The sequence below is a fragment of the Scyliorhinus torazame genome, chromosome 16 (genome assembly GCF_047496885.1).
Source record: "Scyliorhinus torazame isolate Kashiwa2021f chromosome 16, sScyTor2.1, whole genome shotgun sequence".
NCBI lineage: Eukaryota > Metazoa > Chordata > Chondrichthyes > Carcharhiniformes > Scyliorhinidae > Scyliorhinus > Scyliorhinus torazame.
In genome coordinates, this window is record NC_092722.1 from 90,110,720 (window position 1) to 90,132,162 (window position 21,443).

General features: G+C 46.4%; 1 protein-coding gene across 2 annotated transcripts in view; it reads right to left on the reverse strand.

Moving 5' to 3' along the window:
- The window catches only part of LOC140392938 (KIF-binding protein-like), a 206,699-nt gene that overhangs the window by 142,704 nt on the left and 42,552 nt on the right, over positions 1 to 21,443 (reverse strand). For both annotated transcript variants that reach the window (XM_072478723.1, XM_072478722.1), the window contains 2 exons: positions 12,086 to 12,269; positions 6,345 to 6,438 (listed from right to left, as the gene is read on the reverse strand). In XM_072478723.1, the coding sequence (XP_072334824.1) occupies positions 6,345 to 6,438; positions 12,086 to 12,269 (278 nt within the window). The remainder of the gene's footprint in view (positions 1 to 6,344; positions 6,439 to 12,085; positions 12,270 to 21,443) is intronic.

Genomic DNA, 21,443 nt, shown 5'->3' on the forward strand with positions numbered 1-21,443 from the left:
TCCCCCAGACACATATATCCCCAATTCTTCCCTCCCCTTCCACTTCCGGAAGCAGCAGTCGCTCCAGCAGGGTGTATCCCGGCAATCTAAGGAACCCCTTCCCGACATTTCGTGCAAAGTCACTAACATGTAGATACCTGAACTCACTACCAATCGGCAGCTCTATCCTCTCCCTTATCTCCTCCAGACTGGCGAATCCTTCCTACAAATACAAATCCCTCACCTTAACCAGCCCCACATCCCTCCACCTCCTGTATACACTATCCTCAAACCCATGAGAGTCGCACAGCGGCGTTACCACCGACATCCCTTCCACCCTAAAATGCCTCTTCAGCTGATTCCATATCTTCGCCGTGGACTGCACCACTGGGCTCCCTGAATACCTACTCGGAGCCATTGGCAATGCTGCCGTCGCCATAGCCCTCAAACTAGACTCCTTACAAGACTCCTCCTCCATCCTAACCCACTCTACCCCTTCTCCCTCCCACCACCGCCGCACCTTGTCCACATCGTCACCTGATAATAATGAAGCAAGTTTGGCAACCCTCCCTGCTGCCTCTGTATCAGGGTCCTCCCCACCCTCGCCACCTTCCCCGCCCATAAAAAGTCAGAGATGATTGTGTCGTCTTTCCGAAAAAAGGCCTTTCGTATAAAGTTCGGGAGAGCCTGAAAGATAAATAAGAACCTCGGCAGAATATTCATTTTCACCACTTGGACCCTCCCCGCCAACGTTAAGTGCAGTGTATCCCACCTCTTAAGATCCTCCCTGGCCTCCTCCACCAGCTTCGTGAAGTTCCACTTATGGAGCCCCGTCCATTTCCTCGCTACCTGAATCCCCCAGCACCTAAACCTATCCCTCGCTACCGTAAGTGGCATCCCCCCTAAATTAGCCCGCTGTGCCAGCTCATTCACCGGGAATACCTTTCTTTTCCCTACATTCAGCTTGTATGCCGAGAACCCTCCAAACCTCCCCAACAGGCCCATAATCCTTCCCATACTCTCCAACGGATCCGAAACATACAGCAAGAGGTCATCGGCATAGAGCGACACCCGATGCTTCCTCTGTCCCCTCATTATCCCCTGGCACTCTGCCGACCCCGAGAGCCATCGCCAATGGCTCTATGGCCAGCGCAAACAGCAGCGGTGACAGCGGGCACCCCTGCCTCGTACCCCTGTGTAAGTCAAAGCTTCGTGAGCTCATATCATTCGTCCTCACCCTCGATCTTGGCGCCACATACAGCAACCGCACCCATGCCACAAATCTCGGCCCAAACCCAAATCTTCCGAAAACTTCAAACAAATACCGCCACTCCAGCCGATCAAATGCTTTCTCCGCGTCAATGGACACCACCACCTCCGGTACCAGAGCTCTTGACGGATTCATCACCACATTCAACAGCCGTCTAATATTACTCGCGAGCTGCCTGTCCTTCACGAAGGCTGTTTGATCTTCTGCAATCACCCCCGGGACACAATCCTCCATTCTCCCCGTCAACAACTTAGCCAATACTTTCACACCCGTGTTCAATAGGGATATGGGTCTATACAACCCACATTCCATCGTATCCCCCCTTTTCCAGCTCCCTAATCCTGGGTGAGTGAACTGCTGGCTCACTCTGAGATTGGGTGCAGCTCCCTACTCCAGGATGGGCGAACTGCTGCCTCGCTCTGAGATTGGGTACAACTCCCTACTCCAGGATGGGTGAACTGCTGCCGCGCTCTGAGATTGGTACAGCTTCCTACTCCAGAATGGGTGAACTGCTGCCTCGCCCTGAGATTGGGTACAGCTTCCGAATCCAGGATGGGCGAACTGCTGCCTCGCTCTTAGATTGGGTGCAGTTCCCTACTCCAAGGTGGGTGAACTGCTGCCTCACTCTGAGATTGGGTACAGTTCCTTACTCCAGGATCGGTGAACTGCTGCCTCGCTCCGAGATTGGGTAATGCTCCCTAATCCAGGATGAGTGAACTGCTGCCGCATTCTGACATTGGTACAGCTCCCTACTCCAGGATGGGTGAACTGCTGCCTCCCTCTGAGATTGGGTACAACTCCCTACTCCAGGATGGGTGAACTGCTGCCTCGCTCTGAGATTGGGTACAGTTCCCTTCTTCAGGATGGATGAACTGCTTCCTCACTCCGAGATAGGGTACAACTCCCTACTCCAGGATAGATGAACTGTTGCCTCGCTTTGAGATTGGGTACAGCTTCCTACTCCAGGATTAAACTAATGTGGCAGGGGGATGGGAACCGATGTAGGAAGTCAGTGGGGACAGAAACAAAAGGCAGGAAGGGAGAGTGTGTAAAGCATGACCAGAGAAAGCAGGGCAGAGAGCAAGGAAAGTCTACATTAAACTGCATTTATTTCAATGCAAGGGGCCTGACGGGCAAAGCGGATGAACTCAGGGCATGGACGGGCACATGGGACTGGGATATTATAGCTATGACTGAAACATGGCTGAGGGAGGGGCAGGACTGGCAGCTCAATGTTCCGGGGTACAGATGCTATAGAAAGGATAGAACAGGAGGTAAGAGAGGAGGGGGAGTGGCGTTTTTGATTAGGGAGAACATCACGGCAGTACTTAGAGGGGATATATCCGAGGGTTCGCCCACTGAGTCTATATGGGTGGAACTGAAAAATAAGAAGGGAGAGATCACCTTGGTAGGACTGTACTACAGGCCCCCAAATAGTCAGCGGGAAATTGAGGAGCAAATATGTAAGGAGATTACAGATAGCTGCAAGAATAATAGGGTGGTAGTAGTAGGGGACTTTAACTTTCCCAACATTGACTGGGACAGCCATAGCATTAGGGGCTTGGATGGAGGGAAATTTGTGGAGTGTATTCAGGAGGAATTTCTCATTCAGTATGTGGATGGACCGACTAGAGAGGGGGCAAAACTTGACCTCGTCTTGGAAAATAAGGAAGGGCAAGTGACAGAAGTGCTAGTGAGGGATCACTTTGGGACAAGTGACCATAACTCCATTAGTTTTAAGATAGCTATGGAGAATGATAGGTCTGGCCCAAGAGTTAAAATTCTTAATTGGGGCAAGGCCAATTTTGATGGTATCAGACAGGAACTTGCAGAGGTAGATTGGGGGAGACTGTTGGCAGGCAAAGGGACGGCTGGTAAATGGGAGGCTTTTAAAAATGTGTTAACCATGGTGCAGGGTAAGCACATTCCCTTTAGAGTGAAGGGCAAGGCTAGTAGAAGTAGGGAACCCTGGATGACTCGAGATATTGAGACTCTGGTCAAAAAGAAGAAGGAGGCATATGACGTACATAAGCAACTGGGATCAAGTGGATCCCTTGAAGAGTATAGAGATTGTCGAAATAGAGTTAAGAGGGAAATCAGGAGGGCAAAAAGCGGACATGAAATTGCTTTGGCAAATAATGCAAGGGAGAATCCAAAGAGATTCTACAGATACATAAAGGGGAAAAGAGTAACTAGGGACAGAGTAGGGCCTCTTAAGGATCAACAAGGACATCTATGTGCAGAGCCACAAGAGTTGGGTGAGATCCTGAATGAATACTTCTCATCGGTATTCACGGTGGAGAAAGGCATGGATGTTAGGAAACTAAGGGAAATAAATAGTGATGTCTTGAGAAGTGTGCATATTACAGAGGAGGAGGTGCTGGAAGTCTTAAAGCGCATCAAGGTAGATAAATCCCCGGGACCTGATGAAATGTATCCCAGGATGTTGTGGGAGGCTAGGGAGGAAATTGCGGGTCCCCTAACAGAGATATTTGAATCATCGGCAGCCACAGGTGAGGTGCCTGAAGATTGGAGAGTGGCGAATGTTGTGCCCTTGTTTAAGAAGGGCAGCAGGGAAAAGCCTGGGAACTACAGACCGGTGAGCCTAACGTCTGTAGTAGGTAAGTTGCTAGAAGGTATTCTGAGAGACAGGATCTACAAGCATTTAGAGAGGTAAGGACTGATTCGGGGCAGTCAGCATGGCTTTGTGCGTGGAAAATCATGTCTCACAAATTTGATTGAGTTTTTTGAGGGGGTGACCAAGAAGGTAGATGAGGGCAGTGCAGTAGACGTTGTCTACATGGACTTTAGCAAAGCCTTTGACAAGGTACCGCATGGTAGGTTGTTGCAGAAGGTTAAAGCTCACGGGATCCAGGGTGAGGTTGCCAATTGGATTCAAAATTGGCTGCACGACAGAAGGCAGAGGGTGGTTGTAGAGGGTTGTTTTTCAAATTGGAGGCCTGTGACCAGTGGTGTGCCTCAGGGATCGGTGCTGGGTCCACTGTTATTTGTGATTTATATTAATGATTTGGATGAGAATTTAGGAGGCATGGTTAGTAAGTTTGCAGATGACACCAAGATTGGTGGCACAGTGGATAGTGAAGAAGGTTATCTAGGATTGCAACGGGACCTTGATCAATTAGGCCAGTGGGCCGACGAATGGCAGATGGAGTTTAATTTAGATAAATGTGAGGTGATGCATTTTGGCAGATCGAATCAGGCCAGGACCTACTCAGTTAATGGTATGGCGTTGGGGAGAGTTATAGAACAAAGAGATCTAGGAGTACAGGTTCATAGCTCCTTGAAGGTGGAGTCGCAGCTGGACAGGGTGGTGAAGAAGGCATTCGGCATGCTTGGTTTCATTGGTCAGAACATTGAATACAGGAGTTGGGACGTCTTGTTGAAGTTGTACAAGACATTGGTACGGCCACACTTGGAATACTGTGTGCAGTTCTGGTCGCCCTATTATAGAAAGGATATTATTAAACTAGACAGAGTGCAGAAAAGATTTACTAGGATGTTACCGGGACTTGATGGTTCGAGTTATAAGGAGAGGCTGGATAGACTGGGACTTTTTTCCCTGGAGCGTAGGAGGCTTAGGGGTGATCTTATAGAGGTTTATAAAATAATGAGGGGCATAGATAAGGTAGATAGTCAATATCTTTTCCCAAAGGTAGGGGAGTCTAAAACTAGAGGGCTTGGGTTAAGGTGAGAGGGGAGAGATTCAGAAGGGCCCAGAGGGGCAATTTCTTCACTCAGAGGGTAGTGAGTGTCTGGAATGGGCTGCCAGAGGTAGTAGTAGAGGCGGGTACAATTGTGTCTTTTAAAAAGCATTTAGATAATTACATGGGTAAGATGGGTATAGAGGGTAATGGGCCAAGTGCGGGCAACTGGGACTAGCTTAATGGTAAAAACTGGGCGGCATGGACTGGTTGGGCCGAAGGGCCTGTTTCCATGCTGTAAACTTCTATGATTCTATGAGTGAATTGCTGCCTCGCTCTGAGACTGGGTACAGCTCCCTTAATCCAGGATGGGTGAACTGCTGCCTCGCTTTGAGAATGAGTACAGCTTCCTAATCCAGGATTGGTGAACTGCTGCCTCGCTCTGAGAATGGGTACAGCTCCCTAATCCAGGATTAGTGAACTGCTGCCTGGCTCTGAGATTGGGTACAGCTTCCTACTCCAGGGCGGGTGAACTGCTGCCTCGCTTTGAGAATGAGTACAGTTTCCTAATCCAGGATGGGTGAACTGCTGCATTACTGAGATTGGGTACAGTTCCTAATCCTGGGTGAGCGAACTGCTGCCTTGCTCTGAGATTGGGTACAGTTCCCTAAACCAGTATGGGTGAACTGCTGCCTCGCTCTGAGATTGGGTACAGCTCCCTAATCCAGGATGGGTGAACTGCTGAGGAATGGAGCAAAAGAGCAAGGTTCTCGAAAGAGGATAAGTAGCTATAAGTAGTTAGGTAAAGTAGATACTAATACAGATGATTAGAAGTTTAGGGTAGCGGACTTTTAAACATCTCTCGTTTAGGCTGGAGAAAATAGGTAGCAGTCTAATTGCCTGTAACTGGGATTTCGCAAAGCATGAAGAGGGGGAAGGGCAGCCATTAGGACCATTTCTTTGTTACAAGAGAGACTGGTGAGAGGAGCCTCAGAATTAAGGAATGCGGAGGAAAGCCTATGGGAGCTTTGTATTTGTCACCGTTCCCTTATTTGATCGTGGGTATGTGAAACCCGATGCTGAATCCATGTGTGTGAAACCAGATGCTGTGCTCCCTTTATCTCACTCGCTCTGGAAGTTTCAAGAGACATGGAGTCTCCTGCCTTTTTATCAGAGTGAGTGGAGCTTGCAAGCTATTTGAAATAAAATAAATCAATACCTTCAATCCGACTCAAGGTTTGACTGAGACCAGACTGAGGGCAGAAAGAACTCAATATCGTCACTGCTGCATCACTGAGATTGGGTACAGCTCCCTAATCCAGGATGGGTGAACTGCTGCCTCGCTCTGAGATTGGGTACATTCCCTAATCCAGGATATTTCCATACCTCAATTTTAGACACATTCTGCCAAGATACTGAATAACGTTTCTTACTGTCCTCTGCAGGAGATTCAGAGCATGGTCCTTTCACTTGGTTGAAGATCACACCGGAAGCAGAAAGGCACAAACGACCTTCCATGTAACTCTGCTGCTCAAGAGAAACACAAAGAGTCGCCCTGTTAGTACAATCTTTATAGCCCACACTCTGCAGTCCCACTGCCCACAGGATGCACTCTACACTCCAGTCTGCATAAAATGTATAGTCCATGTGCTGCGCTGTGGTCAGTCGCCATAGTCTGTGGCACACAGTCCACATTCTCGTGATGCAGTCAAGTGAATTAACCAATAATTTGTGTAAAACTTGTGGGTTTTTGTGCCCTCGATTGTTCCAACGATTTACAGGCACCAGATTTGTAAGTAAAACACAAAAGAACTCTTTGTTTATAACAAAAGAGTTGAACATGTAATGGCGATAATAGACAACGGTCTGCAAATGTAATTAACTCCGCAACCACCGCCTCATCCTCCACCACGCACACAAGGCAAACGCACAGTGGGACAGGGAAGGATCAAAATAATGGGGATTAAAAGGCTGTGAGCAATGAGTATCTTCGCTTCAGAGGTTGCGGTCTTTGTAGTCGGCAATCTTCTCGGGATGCGGAGAGTTGAAACCCACCGGTTGTATCTTTCAGTTTGTGCCTTCAATTAAGAATACATAGTCATAGAGTCATAGAATTTACAGTGCAGAAGGAGGCCATTCGGCCCATCGAGTCTGCACTGGCTCTTTGAAAGAGCACCCTACCCAAGCCCACACCCTAGAGGTTCCTCTGGGGTGTCACTTTCACTTGACTGACTTCCACCAGGTTGGCTCTCAGTCTCACTAAGATAATATTAGAATTCTCTGCCTGAGAATTTAAAAGAGAGGTTTCATTGAGTTATAAGGAGAGGCTGGATAGACTGGGACTTTTTTTCCATGGAGCGTAGGAGGCTTAAGGGTGATCTTATAAAGGTCTATAAAATAATGAGGGGCATAGATGAGGTAGATAGTCGACATCTTTTCCCAAAGTTGGGGAGTCTAAAACGAGAACCTCGAAAGCTTGCCTGGCCTTTGAGCAGGTATTATGGCTGCAGGGTAGAGAGAAAGGAAAAGGCTTTTTCTTCCAGACCTTTAGAGGTCTCAAGAGAGAGCTATCAGTACTCAGCCTTGCAAACAGAGGTTAGGCTTTTACAGAGCTGACGACAGAGATTGCTTGCAGTATTTTAATCATAAGTTAAACACCAGCCTTAGCTGATGGAGTCCCCACCTTCTCTCTCCTGGGCTTAACCAGAATTGAACCCCAAAATTGATTCTGCTTTATTTGCCAAAATGTTGTGGAACTCATTTAACCAAGCGAAAACCATCCAGAGGAGCCGATTGGCTGCTAGCCAAGTCCATCAAAATGTGACATCACTGGACTATGCCAGATAGCACACTGCACTGGATGGAGTCCTCGGACCAGTTAATAGCACCTTGTACCGGAGGTGTTTCAGTTCAAAATCAAGGTCTGCAGAATTATGGAATCCAGCATAACAGAACATAAAGGAAATAACACAGAAAAACCAGATTTAAACAGGAAAGGAAGGTTTAAACATGAGGATCCTTATACTGTTCCCGAGGGTCCTTCTCCCACATGCTCCACAAACACTCAATCCCTTCACCACAGGTGAACAGCAGCTGCTGCGTGTACCATCTACAAGATGCACTGCAGGCATTCACCAGAGGTCCTTAGGCAGCACATTCCGAACCACAACCACTACCATATAGAAGGACAAGGAAAACAGATGCCTCGGCACACCAACACCACCTGGAGCATCCCCTCCAAGCCACTCACTATCTTGACTTAGAGTCATAGAAGTCATAGAGTCATAGAGGTTTACAGCATGGAAACAGGCCCATCGGTCCAACTTGTCCATGCCGCCCAGTTTTTACTACTAAGCTAGTCCCAGTTGCCCGCATTTGGCCCAAATCCCTCTAAACCTATTTTACCCATATAACTGTATCAATGCTTTTTAAAAGACAAATTTGCACCCGCCTCTACTACTGCCTCTGAAATGAAATGAAATGAAAATTGCTTATTGTCACAAGTAGGCTTCAAATGAAGTCACTGTGAAAAGCCCCTAGTCGCCACATTCCGGCGCCTGTTCAGGGAGGCTGGTATTGAACCCATGCTGCTGGCCTTGGTCTGCTTTACAAGCCAGCTATTTATCCCACTGTGCTAAACCAGCCTCTGGCAGCTCATTCCAGACACTCACCACACTGTGTGTGAAACAATTCCCCTCTGGACACTTTTGTATCTCTCCCCTTCTACATTAAACCTCTGCCCTCGCATTTTAGACTCCCCAACTTTGGGAAAAGATGTCTAATCAATCTACCTCATCTATGCCCCTCATTATTTTCTAGACCTCTATAAGATCACCCTTAAACCTCCTACGCTCCAGGGAAAAAAATCCCAGTCTATCCAGCCTCTCCTTATAACTCAAACAATCAAGTCCCGGTCGCATCCTAGTAAATCTTTTCTGCACTCTTTCTAGTTTAATAATATCCTTTCCATAATACGGTGACCAGAACTGTACACAGTATTCCAGGTTGCCTTGTACAACTTCAACAAGGCGTCCCAACACCAGTATTCAATGTTCTGATCAATGAAACCAAGCATGCCGAATGCCTTCTTCACCACCCTGTCCACTTGTGACTCCACTTACAAGGAGCTATGAACCTGCACTCCTGGGTCTCTTTGTTCTGTAACTCTCCCCAACACCCTATCATTAACTGAGTAGGTCCTGCCCCGATTTGATCTACCAAAATGCATCACCTCACATTTATCTAAATTAAACTCCATCTGCCATTCATCGGCCCACTGGCCCAATTGATCAAGATCCCGTTGCAATCCTAGATAACCTTCTTCACTATCCACTATGCCACCAATCTTGGTGTCATCTGAAAACTTACTAACCATGCCTCCTAAATTCTCATCCAAATCATTAATGTAAATAACGAATAACAGTGAACCTAGCACTGATCCTTGAGGCACACCACTGGTCACAGGCCTCCAATTTGAAAAATAACCCTCTACAACCACCCTTTGGCTTCGGTCGCCAAGCCAATTTCGGATCCAATAGGCTACCTCACCCTGGATCCCGTGAGATTTAACCTTATGCAGCAACCTACCATGCGGTACCTTATCAAAGGCCTTGCCAAAGTCCATGTAGACAACGTCGACGGCACTGCCCTCACCTATCTTCAAAAAACTCAACCAAATTCGTGAGACATGATTTTCCACTCACAAAGCCAGGCTGACCGTCTCAAATCAGTCCTTGACTCTCTAAATACCTGTAGATCCTGTCTCACAGAATAGCTTTGAACAACTTACCCACCATCTTTGGCTAACAGGGTTAAGGAAAATCCCAAAACCTTGTATTCGTATACAAGGAGCACGAGGGTAACTAGAGAAAGGATTGGCCCACTCAAAGACAAAAAAGGGAATTTATGCATGGAGTCAGAGGAAATGGGCGAGATTCTTAATGAGTACTTTGCATCGGTATTCACCAAGGAGAGGGACATGACGGATGTTGAGGCTAGGGATGGATGTTTAAATACTCTCGGTCAAGTCGGCATAAGGAAGGGGGAAGTTTTGGGTATTCTAAAAGGCATTAAGGTGGACAAGTCCCCAGGTCCGGATGGAATCTATCCCAGGTTACTGAGGGAAGCGAGGGACGAAATAGCTGGAGCCTTAACAGATATATTTGCAGCATCCTTGAGCACGGGTGAGGTCACGGAGGACTGGAGAATTGCTAATGTTGTCCCTTTGATCCTTAGAAAATACTAGCAGGGATAATCCAGGTAATTATAGACTTGTGAACTTGACGTCAGTGGTAGGCAAACTGTTGGAGAAGATACTGAGGGATAGGATCTATTCACATTTGGAAGAAAATAGACTTATCAGTGATCGGCAGTGTGGTTTTGTGCAGGGAAGGTCATGTCTTACAAACCTAATAGAATTATTTGAGGAAGTGACAAAGTTAATTGATGAGGGAAGGGCTGTAGATGTTATATACATGGACATCAGTAAAGCGTTTGATAAAGTTTCCCATGGCAGGTTGATGGAAAAAGTCAAGTCGTATGGGGTTCAGGGTGTACTAGCTAGATGGATAAAGAACTGGCTGGGCACAGGAGACAGAGAGTAGTGGTGGAAGGGAGTGCCTCAAAATGGAGAAAGGTGACTAGTGGTGTTCCACAGGGATCCGTGCTTGGACCACTGTTGTTTGTGATATACATAAATGATCAGGACGAAGGTATAGGTGGTCTGATTAGCAAGTTTGTAGATGATACTAAGATTGGTGGAGTTGCAGATAGCGAGGAGGACTGTCAGAGAATACAGCAAAATATAAATAGATTGGAGAGTTGGGCAGAGAAATGGCAGATGGAGTTCAATCCAGGCAAATGCGAGGTGATGCATTTTGGAAGATCTAATTCAAGGTCAATGGAAGAGTCCTGGGGAAAATGGATGTAGAGAGAGATCTGGGAGTTCAGGTCCATTGTACCCTGAAGGTGGCAACGCAGGTCGATAGAGTGGTCAAGAAGGCATACAGCATGCTTGCCTTCATCGGACGGGGTATTGAGTACAAGAGTCGTCAGGTCGTGTTACAGTTGTATAAGACTTTGGGTTCGGCCACATTTGGAATACTGCGTACAGTTCTGGTCGCCACATTACCAAAAGGATGTAGCTGCTTTGGAGAAGGTGCAGAGGAGGTCCACCAGGATGTCGCCTGGTATGGAGGGCGCTAGCTATGAAGAGAGGTTGAGTAGATTAGGATTGTTTTCATTAGAAAGACAGAGGTTGAGGGGGGACCTCATTGAGGTCTACAAAATCATAAGAAGTATAATCAGGGTGGATAGCAAGAAGCTTTTTCCCCAGAGTGGGGACTCAATTACTAGGGGTCACGAGTTCAAGGTGAGAGGGGAAAAGTTTAAGGGAGATATGCGTGGAAAGTTCTTTACGCAGAGGGCGGTGGGTGCCTGGGACGCATTACCGGCGGAGGTGGTAGAGGCGGGCACGATAGCGTCATTTAAGATGTATCTAGACAGATACATGAATGGGCAGGGAGCAGGGGGATAGATCCTTAGAAAATAGGCGACAGTTTTAGATAGAGGATCTGGATAGGCGCAAGCTTGGAGGGCCGAAGGGCCTGTTCCTGTGCTGTAATTTTTCATTGTTCTTTGTTAGGACTCCAGGGTTTGTGGGGCTGGAACTGACCGCGCACTCACCCAGGGTGTTGTAACAGTAATTGAAGCTAGATCAGTTCTTAATTTTAAATCTGAGATTGATTTTTGTTCAGCAAATATATTGAGGAATATGGGCCAAATGCAGATATATGGAGTTAGGTCACAGATCAGCCATGATCTCATTGAATGACGGGACAGGCTCGAGAGACTTAAATTCCTACTCCTATGTTCCCTTTGTCCCCACTTCATTCCCTGTTTCCCCTGATCCTCCCACTCCCTCTCCCCATGACCCCACTCTTCCAGTCTCCCAATGATCCTTCCTCTATTGAAGCATCTGGTGATTCCCTTGTTGCAGGAATTCCCTTTCTCAAGTCTGAAGGGACAATTTTCCACAGGGGATGGATTACCACACAGAGTGGCTGGGAGCTCAAATTTCAAATCAGCTCTTAAATGTCCACGTCAAGCTGACACACCACATGGCACTGTTTCACGCACTAACTGCTGAAGTGTGTGTGAGCACAGGCACACTTACCTTAGTGATATAATACTGTGACAAGGTAGCAGCATTGATAGCCCACTCCACAGGGTTGTAGCTGGCAAACTGCAACTGGCGTTGCAGAGTAGTGTGGCAGTACCAGGCAGCCTTCTCAATCATATCTAGGTGCTTGTAGACTTGCGCCAAGTAATACAAGGTGTAAGTGTAAACTTTCTCAAACCTGTACGATCAAAATAAAACATTGTGACATTCATAGAAATGGCTGGACAACACATAACTGTAAAACTGGACTTGATGGCAATAAGGGGGAAAACACTGCACTGGTTGGAGTCATACTTGGTACAAAGGAAGATGGTCGTGGTGGTTGGAGGTCAATCATCTCAGCTTCAGGACTTTACTGCAGAAGCTCCGCAGGGTAGTGTCCCAGGCCCAACCATCTTCAGCTGCTTCATCAATGACTTTCCTTCCATCATAAGGTCAGAAATGGGGATGTTCACTGATGATTTCAGTACCATATCCGCATGCAGAAAAGGCTGGACAATATACAGGTTTAGGCTGCTACGTGACAAGTAACATTCATGCCACACATGTGCCAGGCAATGGACATCTCCAACAAGAGATAATCTAACCATTACCTCTTGACATTCAATGGCATTGCCATCGCTGAGTCCCCCACTGGGGGGTGGGGATTACCACTGACCAGAAACTGAACTGGACGAGCCATATACATACTCTGGCTACCAGAGTAGGTCAGAGGCTAGGAATTTTCGAGTGAGTAACTAACCTCATGACTCCCCAAAGCCTGTCCACAATCTACTAGGCACAAGTGAAAGTGAAAAGTGAAAATCGCTTATTGTCACAAGTAGGCTTCAATGAAGTTACTGTGAAAAGCCCCTAGTCGCCATATTCCGGCACCTGTTCGGGGAGGCTGTTACGGGAATCGAACCGTGCTGCTGGCCTGCCTTGGTCTGCTTTAAAAGCCAGCGATTTAGCCCAGTAGGAGTGTAATGGAATACTCTCCAATTGCTTGGAAGAGTTCAGCTCCAAAAACATTCAAGAAGCTTAACACCATCCAGGACAAAGCATAGAACATAGAACATAGAAAAATACAGCACAGAACAGGCCCTTCGGCCCACGATGTTGTGCCGAACCTTTGTCCTAGATTAATCGTAGATTATTATTGAATTCACAGTGCAGAAGGAGGCCACTCGGCCCCTTGAGTCTGCACCGGCTCTTGGAAAGAGCACCCTACCCAAACTCAACACCTCCACCCAACACCAAGGGCAATTTGGACATTAAGGGCAATTTATCATTGGCCAATTCACCTAACCCGCACATCTTTGGACTGTGGGAGGAAACCGGAGCACCCGGAGGAAACCCACGCAGACACGGGGAGGACGTGCAGACTCCTCACAGACAGTGACCCAAGCCGGAATCGAACCTGGGACCCTGGAGCTGTGAAGCATTGTGCTATCCACAATGCTACCGTGCTGCCCTTGAGAACAAATAAATCTACACTATCATTTTACCGTAATCCATGTACCTATCCAATAGCTGCTTGAAGGTCCCTAATGTTTCCGACTCAACTACTTCCACAGGCAGTGCATTCCATGCCCCCACTACTCCCTGGGTAAAGAACCTACCTCTGATATCCCTCCTATATCTTCCACCTTTCACCTTAAATTTATGTCCCCTTGTAATGGTTTGTTCCACCCGGGGAAAAAGTCTCTGACTGTCTACTCTATCTATTCCCCTGATCATCTTATAAACCTCTATCAAGTCGCCCCTCATCCTTCTCCGTTCTAATGAGAAAAGGCCTAGCACCCTCAACCTTTCCTCGTAAGACCTACTCTCCATTCCAGGCAACATCCTGGTAAATCTCCTTTGCACCTTTTCCAAAGCTTCCACATCCTTCCTAAAATGAGGCGACCAGAACTGTACACAGTACTCCAAATGTGGCCTTACCAAAGTTTTGTACAGCTGCATCATCACCTCACGGCTCTTAAATTCAATCCCTCTGTTAATGAACGCGAGCACACCATAGGCCTTCTTCACAGCTCTATCCACTTGAGTGGCAACTTTCAAAGATGTATGAACATAGACCGCAAGATCTCTCTGCTCCTCCACATTGCCAAGAACTCTACCGTTAACCCTGTATTCCGCATTCATATTTGTCCTTCCAAAATGGACAACCTCACACTTTTCAGGGTTAAACTCCATCTGCCACTTCTCAGCCCAGCTCTGCATCCTATCTATGTCTCTTTGCAGCCGACAACAGCCCTCCTTACTATCCACAACTCCACCAATCTTCGTATCGTCTGCAAATTTACTGACCCACCCGTCAACTCCCTCATCCAAGTCATTAATGAAAATCACAAACAGCAGAGGACCCAGAACTGATCCCTGCGGTACGCCACTGGTAACTGGGATCCAGGCTGAATATTTGCCATCCACCACCACTCTCTGACTTCTATCGGTTAGCCAGTTCGTTATCCAACTGGCCAAATTTCCCACTATCCCATGCCTCCTTACTTTCTGCATAAGCCTACCATGGGGAACTTTATCAAATGCCTTACTAAAATCCATGTACACTACATCCACTGCTTTACCTTCATCCACATGCTTGGTCACCTCCTCAAAGAATTCAATAAGATTTGTAAGGCAAGACCTACCCCTCACAAATCCGTGCTGACTATCCCTAATCAAGCAGTGTCTTTCCAGATGCTCAGAAATCCTATCCTTCAGTACCCTTTCCATGACTTTGCCTACCACCGAAGTAAGACTAACTGGCCTGTAATTCCCAGGGTTATCCCTAGTCCCTTTTTTGAACAGGGGCACGGCATTCGCCACTCTCCAATCCCCTGGTACCACCCCTATTGACAGTGAGGACGAAAAGATCATTGCCAACGGCTCTGCAATTTCATCTCTTGCTTCCCATAGAATCCTTGGATATATCCCGTCAGGCCCGGGGGACTTGTCTATCCTCAAGTTTTTCAAAATGCCCAACACATCTTCCTTCCTAACAAGTATTTCCTCGAGCTTACCAATCTGTTTCACACTGTCCTCTCCAACAATATCGCCCCTCTCATTTGTAAATACAGAAGAAAAGTACTCGTTCAAGACCTCTCCTATCTCTTCAGACTCAATACACAATCTCCCGCTACTGTCCTTGATCGGACCTACCCTCGCTCTAGTCATTCTCATATTTCTCACATATGTGTAAAAGGCCTTGGGGTTTTCCTTGATCCTACCCGCCAAAAATTGTTCATGCCCTCTCTTAGCTCTCCTAATCCCTTTCTTCAGTTCCCTCCTGGCTATCTTGTATCCCTCCAATGCCCTGTCTGAACCTTGTTTCCTCAGCCTTACATAAGTCACCTTTTTCCTCTTAACAAGACATTCAACCTCTCTTGTCAACCATGGTTCCCTCACTCGACCATCTCTTCCCTGCCTGACAGGGACATACATATCAAGGACACGTAGCACCTGTTCCTTGAACAAGTTCCACATTTCACTTGTGTCCTTCCCTGCCAGCCTATGTTCCCAACTTATGCACTTCAATTCTTGTCTGACAACATCGTATTTACCCTTCCCCCAATTGTAAACCTTGCCCTGTTGCACGTACCTATCCCTCTCCATTACTAAAGTGAAAGTCACAGAATTGTGGTCACTATCTCCAAAATGCTCCCCCACTAACAAATCTATCACTTGCCCTGGCTCATTACCCAATACTAAATCCAATATTGCCCCTCCTCTGGTCGGACAATCTACATACTGTGTTAGAAAAGCTTCCTGGACACACTGCACAAACACCACCCCATCCAAACTATTTGATCTGAAGAGTTTCCACTCAATTGGCCGCTTGATTGGCACCCCATCCACCACCTTCAGATACACTGGGATAACACCACTATTCAACAAAGGAGGGAGAGAGAAAACAGGGAACTACAGGTCAGTTAGTCTCACATCTGTCATTGGAAAATGCTGGAATCTATTAAAATCATAAGAGTTTTATAACACAGAGGCCCCTCAGCCGATCATGTCTGTGCAGGCCATGAAACACCAACCTATGCTGTTATTCAAAGAGTTTTAACAACACACTTGGAAAATCACAGTATGATCAGACAGTCAATATGGTTTCACAAGAGAAATTGTGTTTGAAATTTTCTTTTTTTTTAAAAATAAATTTAGAGTACCCAATTCATTTCTTCCAATTAAGGGGCAATTTAGTGTGGCCAATTCACCTAGCCTGCACATCTTTAGGTTGTGGGAGCGAAACCCATGCAAACACGGGGAGAATGTGTGTTTGAAATTTTCAATCAGCGTTCTTTGAGGATTCATTTGCAGGTGGTTTTTCATGCTTTCTGTAATGCTGGCGACTAGCCGATTTTCACAGTAACTTCATTGCAGTGTTAATGTAAGCCTACTTGGGACACTAACAAAGACATTATAATTATTGTGACAGATGATCCTGCTTGGTCCTCATGATCTCACTTGCTTTGTCATTCAATGTAACATTTATGTTAAGGACTTCAGCTGATGATTTAAGTTCTTGCTGCATCCTTTGAAGAAAATTATTTCCTTGAACTCACCATGCCTTTGACGTTTTGAGGGTTTTAACTTTCATTTGCCAGTACTTCCCTGCATATAACACACATGGGCTTTGCATCGGCACAATTAATAATGCCATAAAGCAAGAAACCATCTTTCTCCTGCTTTGTTCCCGATTTCAGTTTCTTCTCAATGAGTTGTTCACCATAAGCCCTGGAGTACGGCATACAGCTCACACCATCACTGCTTTGTCCTGCCATGGACTCTCCTGTGAAGCTCTCTCCAACAAATTAATTTGTTAGATCCTGGCCTGTTTGTGTGTCTGGCCCTCTCTTCCTTATTACAAAATGATCCATTTTACGTTCTTCACACAATCCTGTTGCTTGCTTGTTGGATGGTACAAAATGGAGGGATCTCTGCTCCGTGATTTCATATTCAGAGTACATGACATCAGTGTATGGGACGTGTAACGTGCTCTCTGCCGCCACTTCTGGTGGGAATACTCCATTATTCTTTTTAAAAATCTGGTCCTGAGACAGCACACTGACATCAGGAGGCTCCAGGCCTGTTCACTGCTAGATCCGGTTGAGGGGGCATGCTTGCACAGAACAGTTGGAATTCCTGCAAGCCGGTCGCAACGGCATTTATAAAAGCTGGTTGTGACTGCTGGGTCCTTCTTCTCGCAATCGGGAACACCACGAGCAATTACGTTGTGACCTTCCTGACACCCGCCCACGTGTCATGACTCAGAGCTTGAAAATTACTGCCTTATGTGGTGCCCTAAGACTCACTGAATTTTCTCTGAAACCTTGATGAATGCCTTTTTTTCGACATGATGGGCATTCAAATGCTCAGAAAAGGTTGAACTAATTTTAGACCCTTCCAAGGGATGACCCCACATCACTTCCGGGGCAGCTGGGACCTGTTCATCTAAACTGGAGGGGCATAAATATCCTGGCTGTGAGGTTTGCTCGTGCCACATGGGAGGGTTTAAACTCATGTGGCAGGGGGGTAGGAACTGGAGCAATAAGTCAGAAGGTGAAATAACTGAGGGGAAACGAGAGAAAGGGCCAGCAAGACTCAGAGGAAAAGCAGGCAGGGAGATGTTGCTGAACACAGCGGAACTGGTGGTCTGAATTGCATTTGTTTCAATGCAAGATTTTCAACAGGTAAGGCAGGTGAACATAGAGCTTGGATTAGTACTTAGAACTATGATGTTGTTGCCATTATAGAGACTTGGTTGAGGGAGGGACAGGATTTAGGTGTTTCAGACGGGATAGAGAGAAATGAAAAAGGGGGAGTTGCATTAATGGTTAAGGAGAATATCACAACTGTACTGCGGGAGGGCACCTCAAAGAGCTCATGCAGTGAGGCAATATGGGGAGAGCTCAGGAATAGGAATGATGCAGTCACAATATTGGGTGTTTACTACAAGCCTCCCAATAGCCAACAGGAAATAGAGAAGCAGATATGTAGGCAGATTTTATGAAGGTGTAAAAGCAACAGGGTTGTTGTGGTGGGTGATTTTAACTTCCCCTATAATGACTGGAACTCCCTTAGTGCTGGGGTTTAGATGGGGCAGAGTTTGTAACGAGCATCTGTCGAAGTATTACAAGGCAGACACGGGAGCACTCTTTGATCAATCTTTATTGACATGTGCACACGGAGAGCAAACCAGTGGGGTACACTGCTTTACTCCGTCTTAGTCCAGCTCAAGCGTTCTCCAAGGCGGCCTTCAGGACACGCGACAATGCAGAATTGTCGAGCAGAAACTTATAGCTAAGTTCCGCACACATGAGTAGGGCCTCAACCGGGACCTTGGATTCATGTCGCATTACATTCACCCCCCCCCCACCATCTGGTCTGGGCTTGCAAAATCCTACCAACAGTCCTGGCTTGAGACAATTCACACCTCTTTAACCTGTGATTATCCGTCTTTCCAGTTGCTCCGTCTGGATCTGTAAAGACTTAATTACCTGCAAACACTTGCATTTAAAGTATCGTCTTACATTTTTGACTTTGTCTATATACATGTTTCTGGAACCCACCTCTTCATTCACCAGAGGAAGGAGCTATGCTCCGAAAGCTAGTGATTCAAAACAAACTTGTTGGACTTTAACCTGGTGTTTCCAATAATAATATGACAGTTAAACTTTCATTTTAGGCCAATGAAAAGACAGTAATTCTAGCCAATAGTAGACAGGGCAACTGACCTGATCTTTCCATCTTTCTTTTACGTAATCACCTCTCCTTTGCCCTTGGAGGTTACAGTAGTTTAGAGAAAAGTGCATTCCTGAGAAGGCTATTTCCATCGTCCTGTCTCCACAGATTTATGTCATTCACTGAGAAACAGGATATTATGGTTTTCATACTAATTTATGTCCTTCGCTAAGGGACAGGATATCAGGATTCCACACTAACTCATGTCCCTTGCCAAGGAACCGGAAATTATGCATTCCACACATCCAGGAGGGCTTCTTGAAACAATATGTAGGTCGTCCAACTCGGGAAGGAGCCGTACATCTTCTGGTATTGGGAATGAGCCCGGCCAAGTGGTCGATGTTTCAATAGGGGAGCATTTTGGGAACAGTGGCCATAGTTCAGTAGCTTTAAGGTACTGCTGGATAAAGATAAGCGTAGTCCTCGGGTGAAGGTGCTAAATTAGGGGAAGGTTGATTATAACAATATTCGGCAGGAACTTAAGAATCTAGATCGGGGGCGGATGTTTGATAGTAAATCAACCTCTGGCTATGTGGTAGGCTTTCAAATCTCAGTTGAAAGGAATTCAGGACCGGCATGTTCCTGTGGGGAAGGATAAATTTTGGGAACCTTGGAAAACGAGGAATATTGTGATCCTAATCTAAAAGAAAAAGGAAGCATCTGTAAGGTTTAGAAGACTGGGAACAGACAAAGCCCGTGAGGAATATAAGGAAAGTAGGAAGGAACTTAAGCAAGGAGTCAGGTGGGCTAAAAGGGGACACGAAAAGTCATTGGCAAACAGGATTAAGGAAAATCCCAAGGCTTTTTACACGTATAGATACGGAAAGGGTTGGCCCACTCAAGGACAGGGGAGGGAATCTATGCATTGAACCAGAGGAAATGGGCACGGTACTGAAAGAGTACTTTGCATCAGTATTCACTAAAGAGAAAGACTTGGTGGATGATGAGTCTGGGGAAGGGTGTGTAGACAGCCTGGGTCACATTGAGATCAAAAGGGAGGTATTGGACATCTTTAAAAACAACAAGGTAGATAAGTCCCCAGGGCCTGATGGATCTACCCCAGAATACTGAGGGAGGCAAGGGAGGAAATTGCTGGGGCCTTGACAGACATCTTTGTATCCTCACTGTCTACAGGTGAGGTCCCAGAGGACTGGAGAATAGCTAATGTTGTTCTTTTGTTTAAGAAGGGTAGCAAGGATAATCCAGGAACTTACAGGCCAGTGATCCTTACATCAGTGGTCGAGAAATTATTGGGGAGGAATTTTCGGACAGGATTTACTCCCATTTGGAAGCAAATGGACATATTAGGGAGAGGCGGCATAGTTTTGTGAAGGGGAGGTCATGTCTCACTAACTTCGAGTTTTTCGAGGGGGGGACAAAGATGATTGATGAAGGTGGGGCAGTGGTTGTTTACATGGACTTCAGTAAAGCCTTTGACAAGGTCCCTCCTGGCAAACTGGTACAGAAGGTGAAGTCACATAGGATCAGAGGTGGGCTGGCAAGATGGATACAGAACTGGCTTGGTCATAGAAGACAGAGGGTAGCAGTGGAAGGGTGCTTTTCTGAATGGAGGGCTGTGACTACTGGTTTTCCGCAGGGATCAGGACCTTTGCAGTTTGTAGTATACATAAATGATTTAGAGGAAAATGTAACTGGTCTGATTAGTAAGTTTGTGGACGACACAAAGGTTGGTGGAATTGCGGATAGTGATGAGGGCTTTGAGAGGATATGGCAAGATATGGTTCGGTTAGAGACTCTGGCGGAGAATTGCCAGATGGAGTTTAATCCGGACAAACGTGAGGTAACACATTTTAGAATGTCTAATACAGGTGGGAAATATAAAGTAAATGGCAGAACCCTTAAGAATATTGACAGGCAGAGGGATTTGAGTGTGCAGGTCACCAAAAGTGGTAACGCAGGTGGACAAGGTAGTCAAGAAGGGCATGTGTAGATATGTTGGACTGGGATATTATAGCTGTTACTGAAACATGGCTAAAGGAGGGGCTGGACTGGCAGTTCAATGTTCCGGGGTACAGATTGAAGGGGGAGTCCAGAGATGAGACCTCTTAAAACTGAATAATTAGGACAACACTCGAATAGTTCTACATAAGTTAGTTTATTAAGGATTGCGATTAATCATAGAAAGTACACCCAGTAATCATTATTAACCATTAAACCTGTAATCTGGACACAGCAGTGATAATCATTTAAACTCTTGCTACAAGCAGTGGCCACAATTCATGATGGGATTTAAGCTAGCTAACTTGCCCATGTTTTTGAGACGAACAGGATTGTGTAGTAAGCAGATTACAGTCAACTCAGTAAATAGTTCTTATCGGTACCCCCAGTATCCCGTCTCAAACAATCCATGAAGTAAAGAGGAAACCAGCTTTAGATTGCAAGGTGGTTTTAGTGAACGTATATGCCCCGAACTGGGATGATGCCAATTTTATGAGGCGTATGTTGGGACGTATCCCGGACCTAGAGGCGGGAAAGTTGGTAATGGGGGAGACTTCAATACGGTGCTGGACCCAGGGCTGGACAGATCGAGGTCCAGGACCGGGAGAGGCCGGCTGCAGCTAGGGTGCTCAAGGACTTCATGGAGCAGATGGGAGGAGTAGACCCC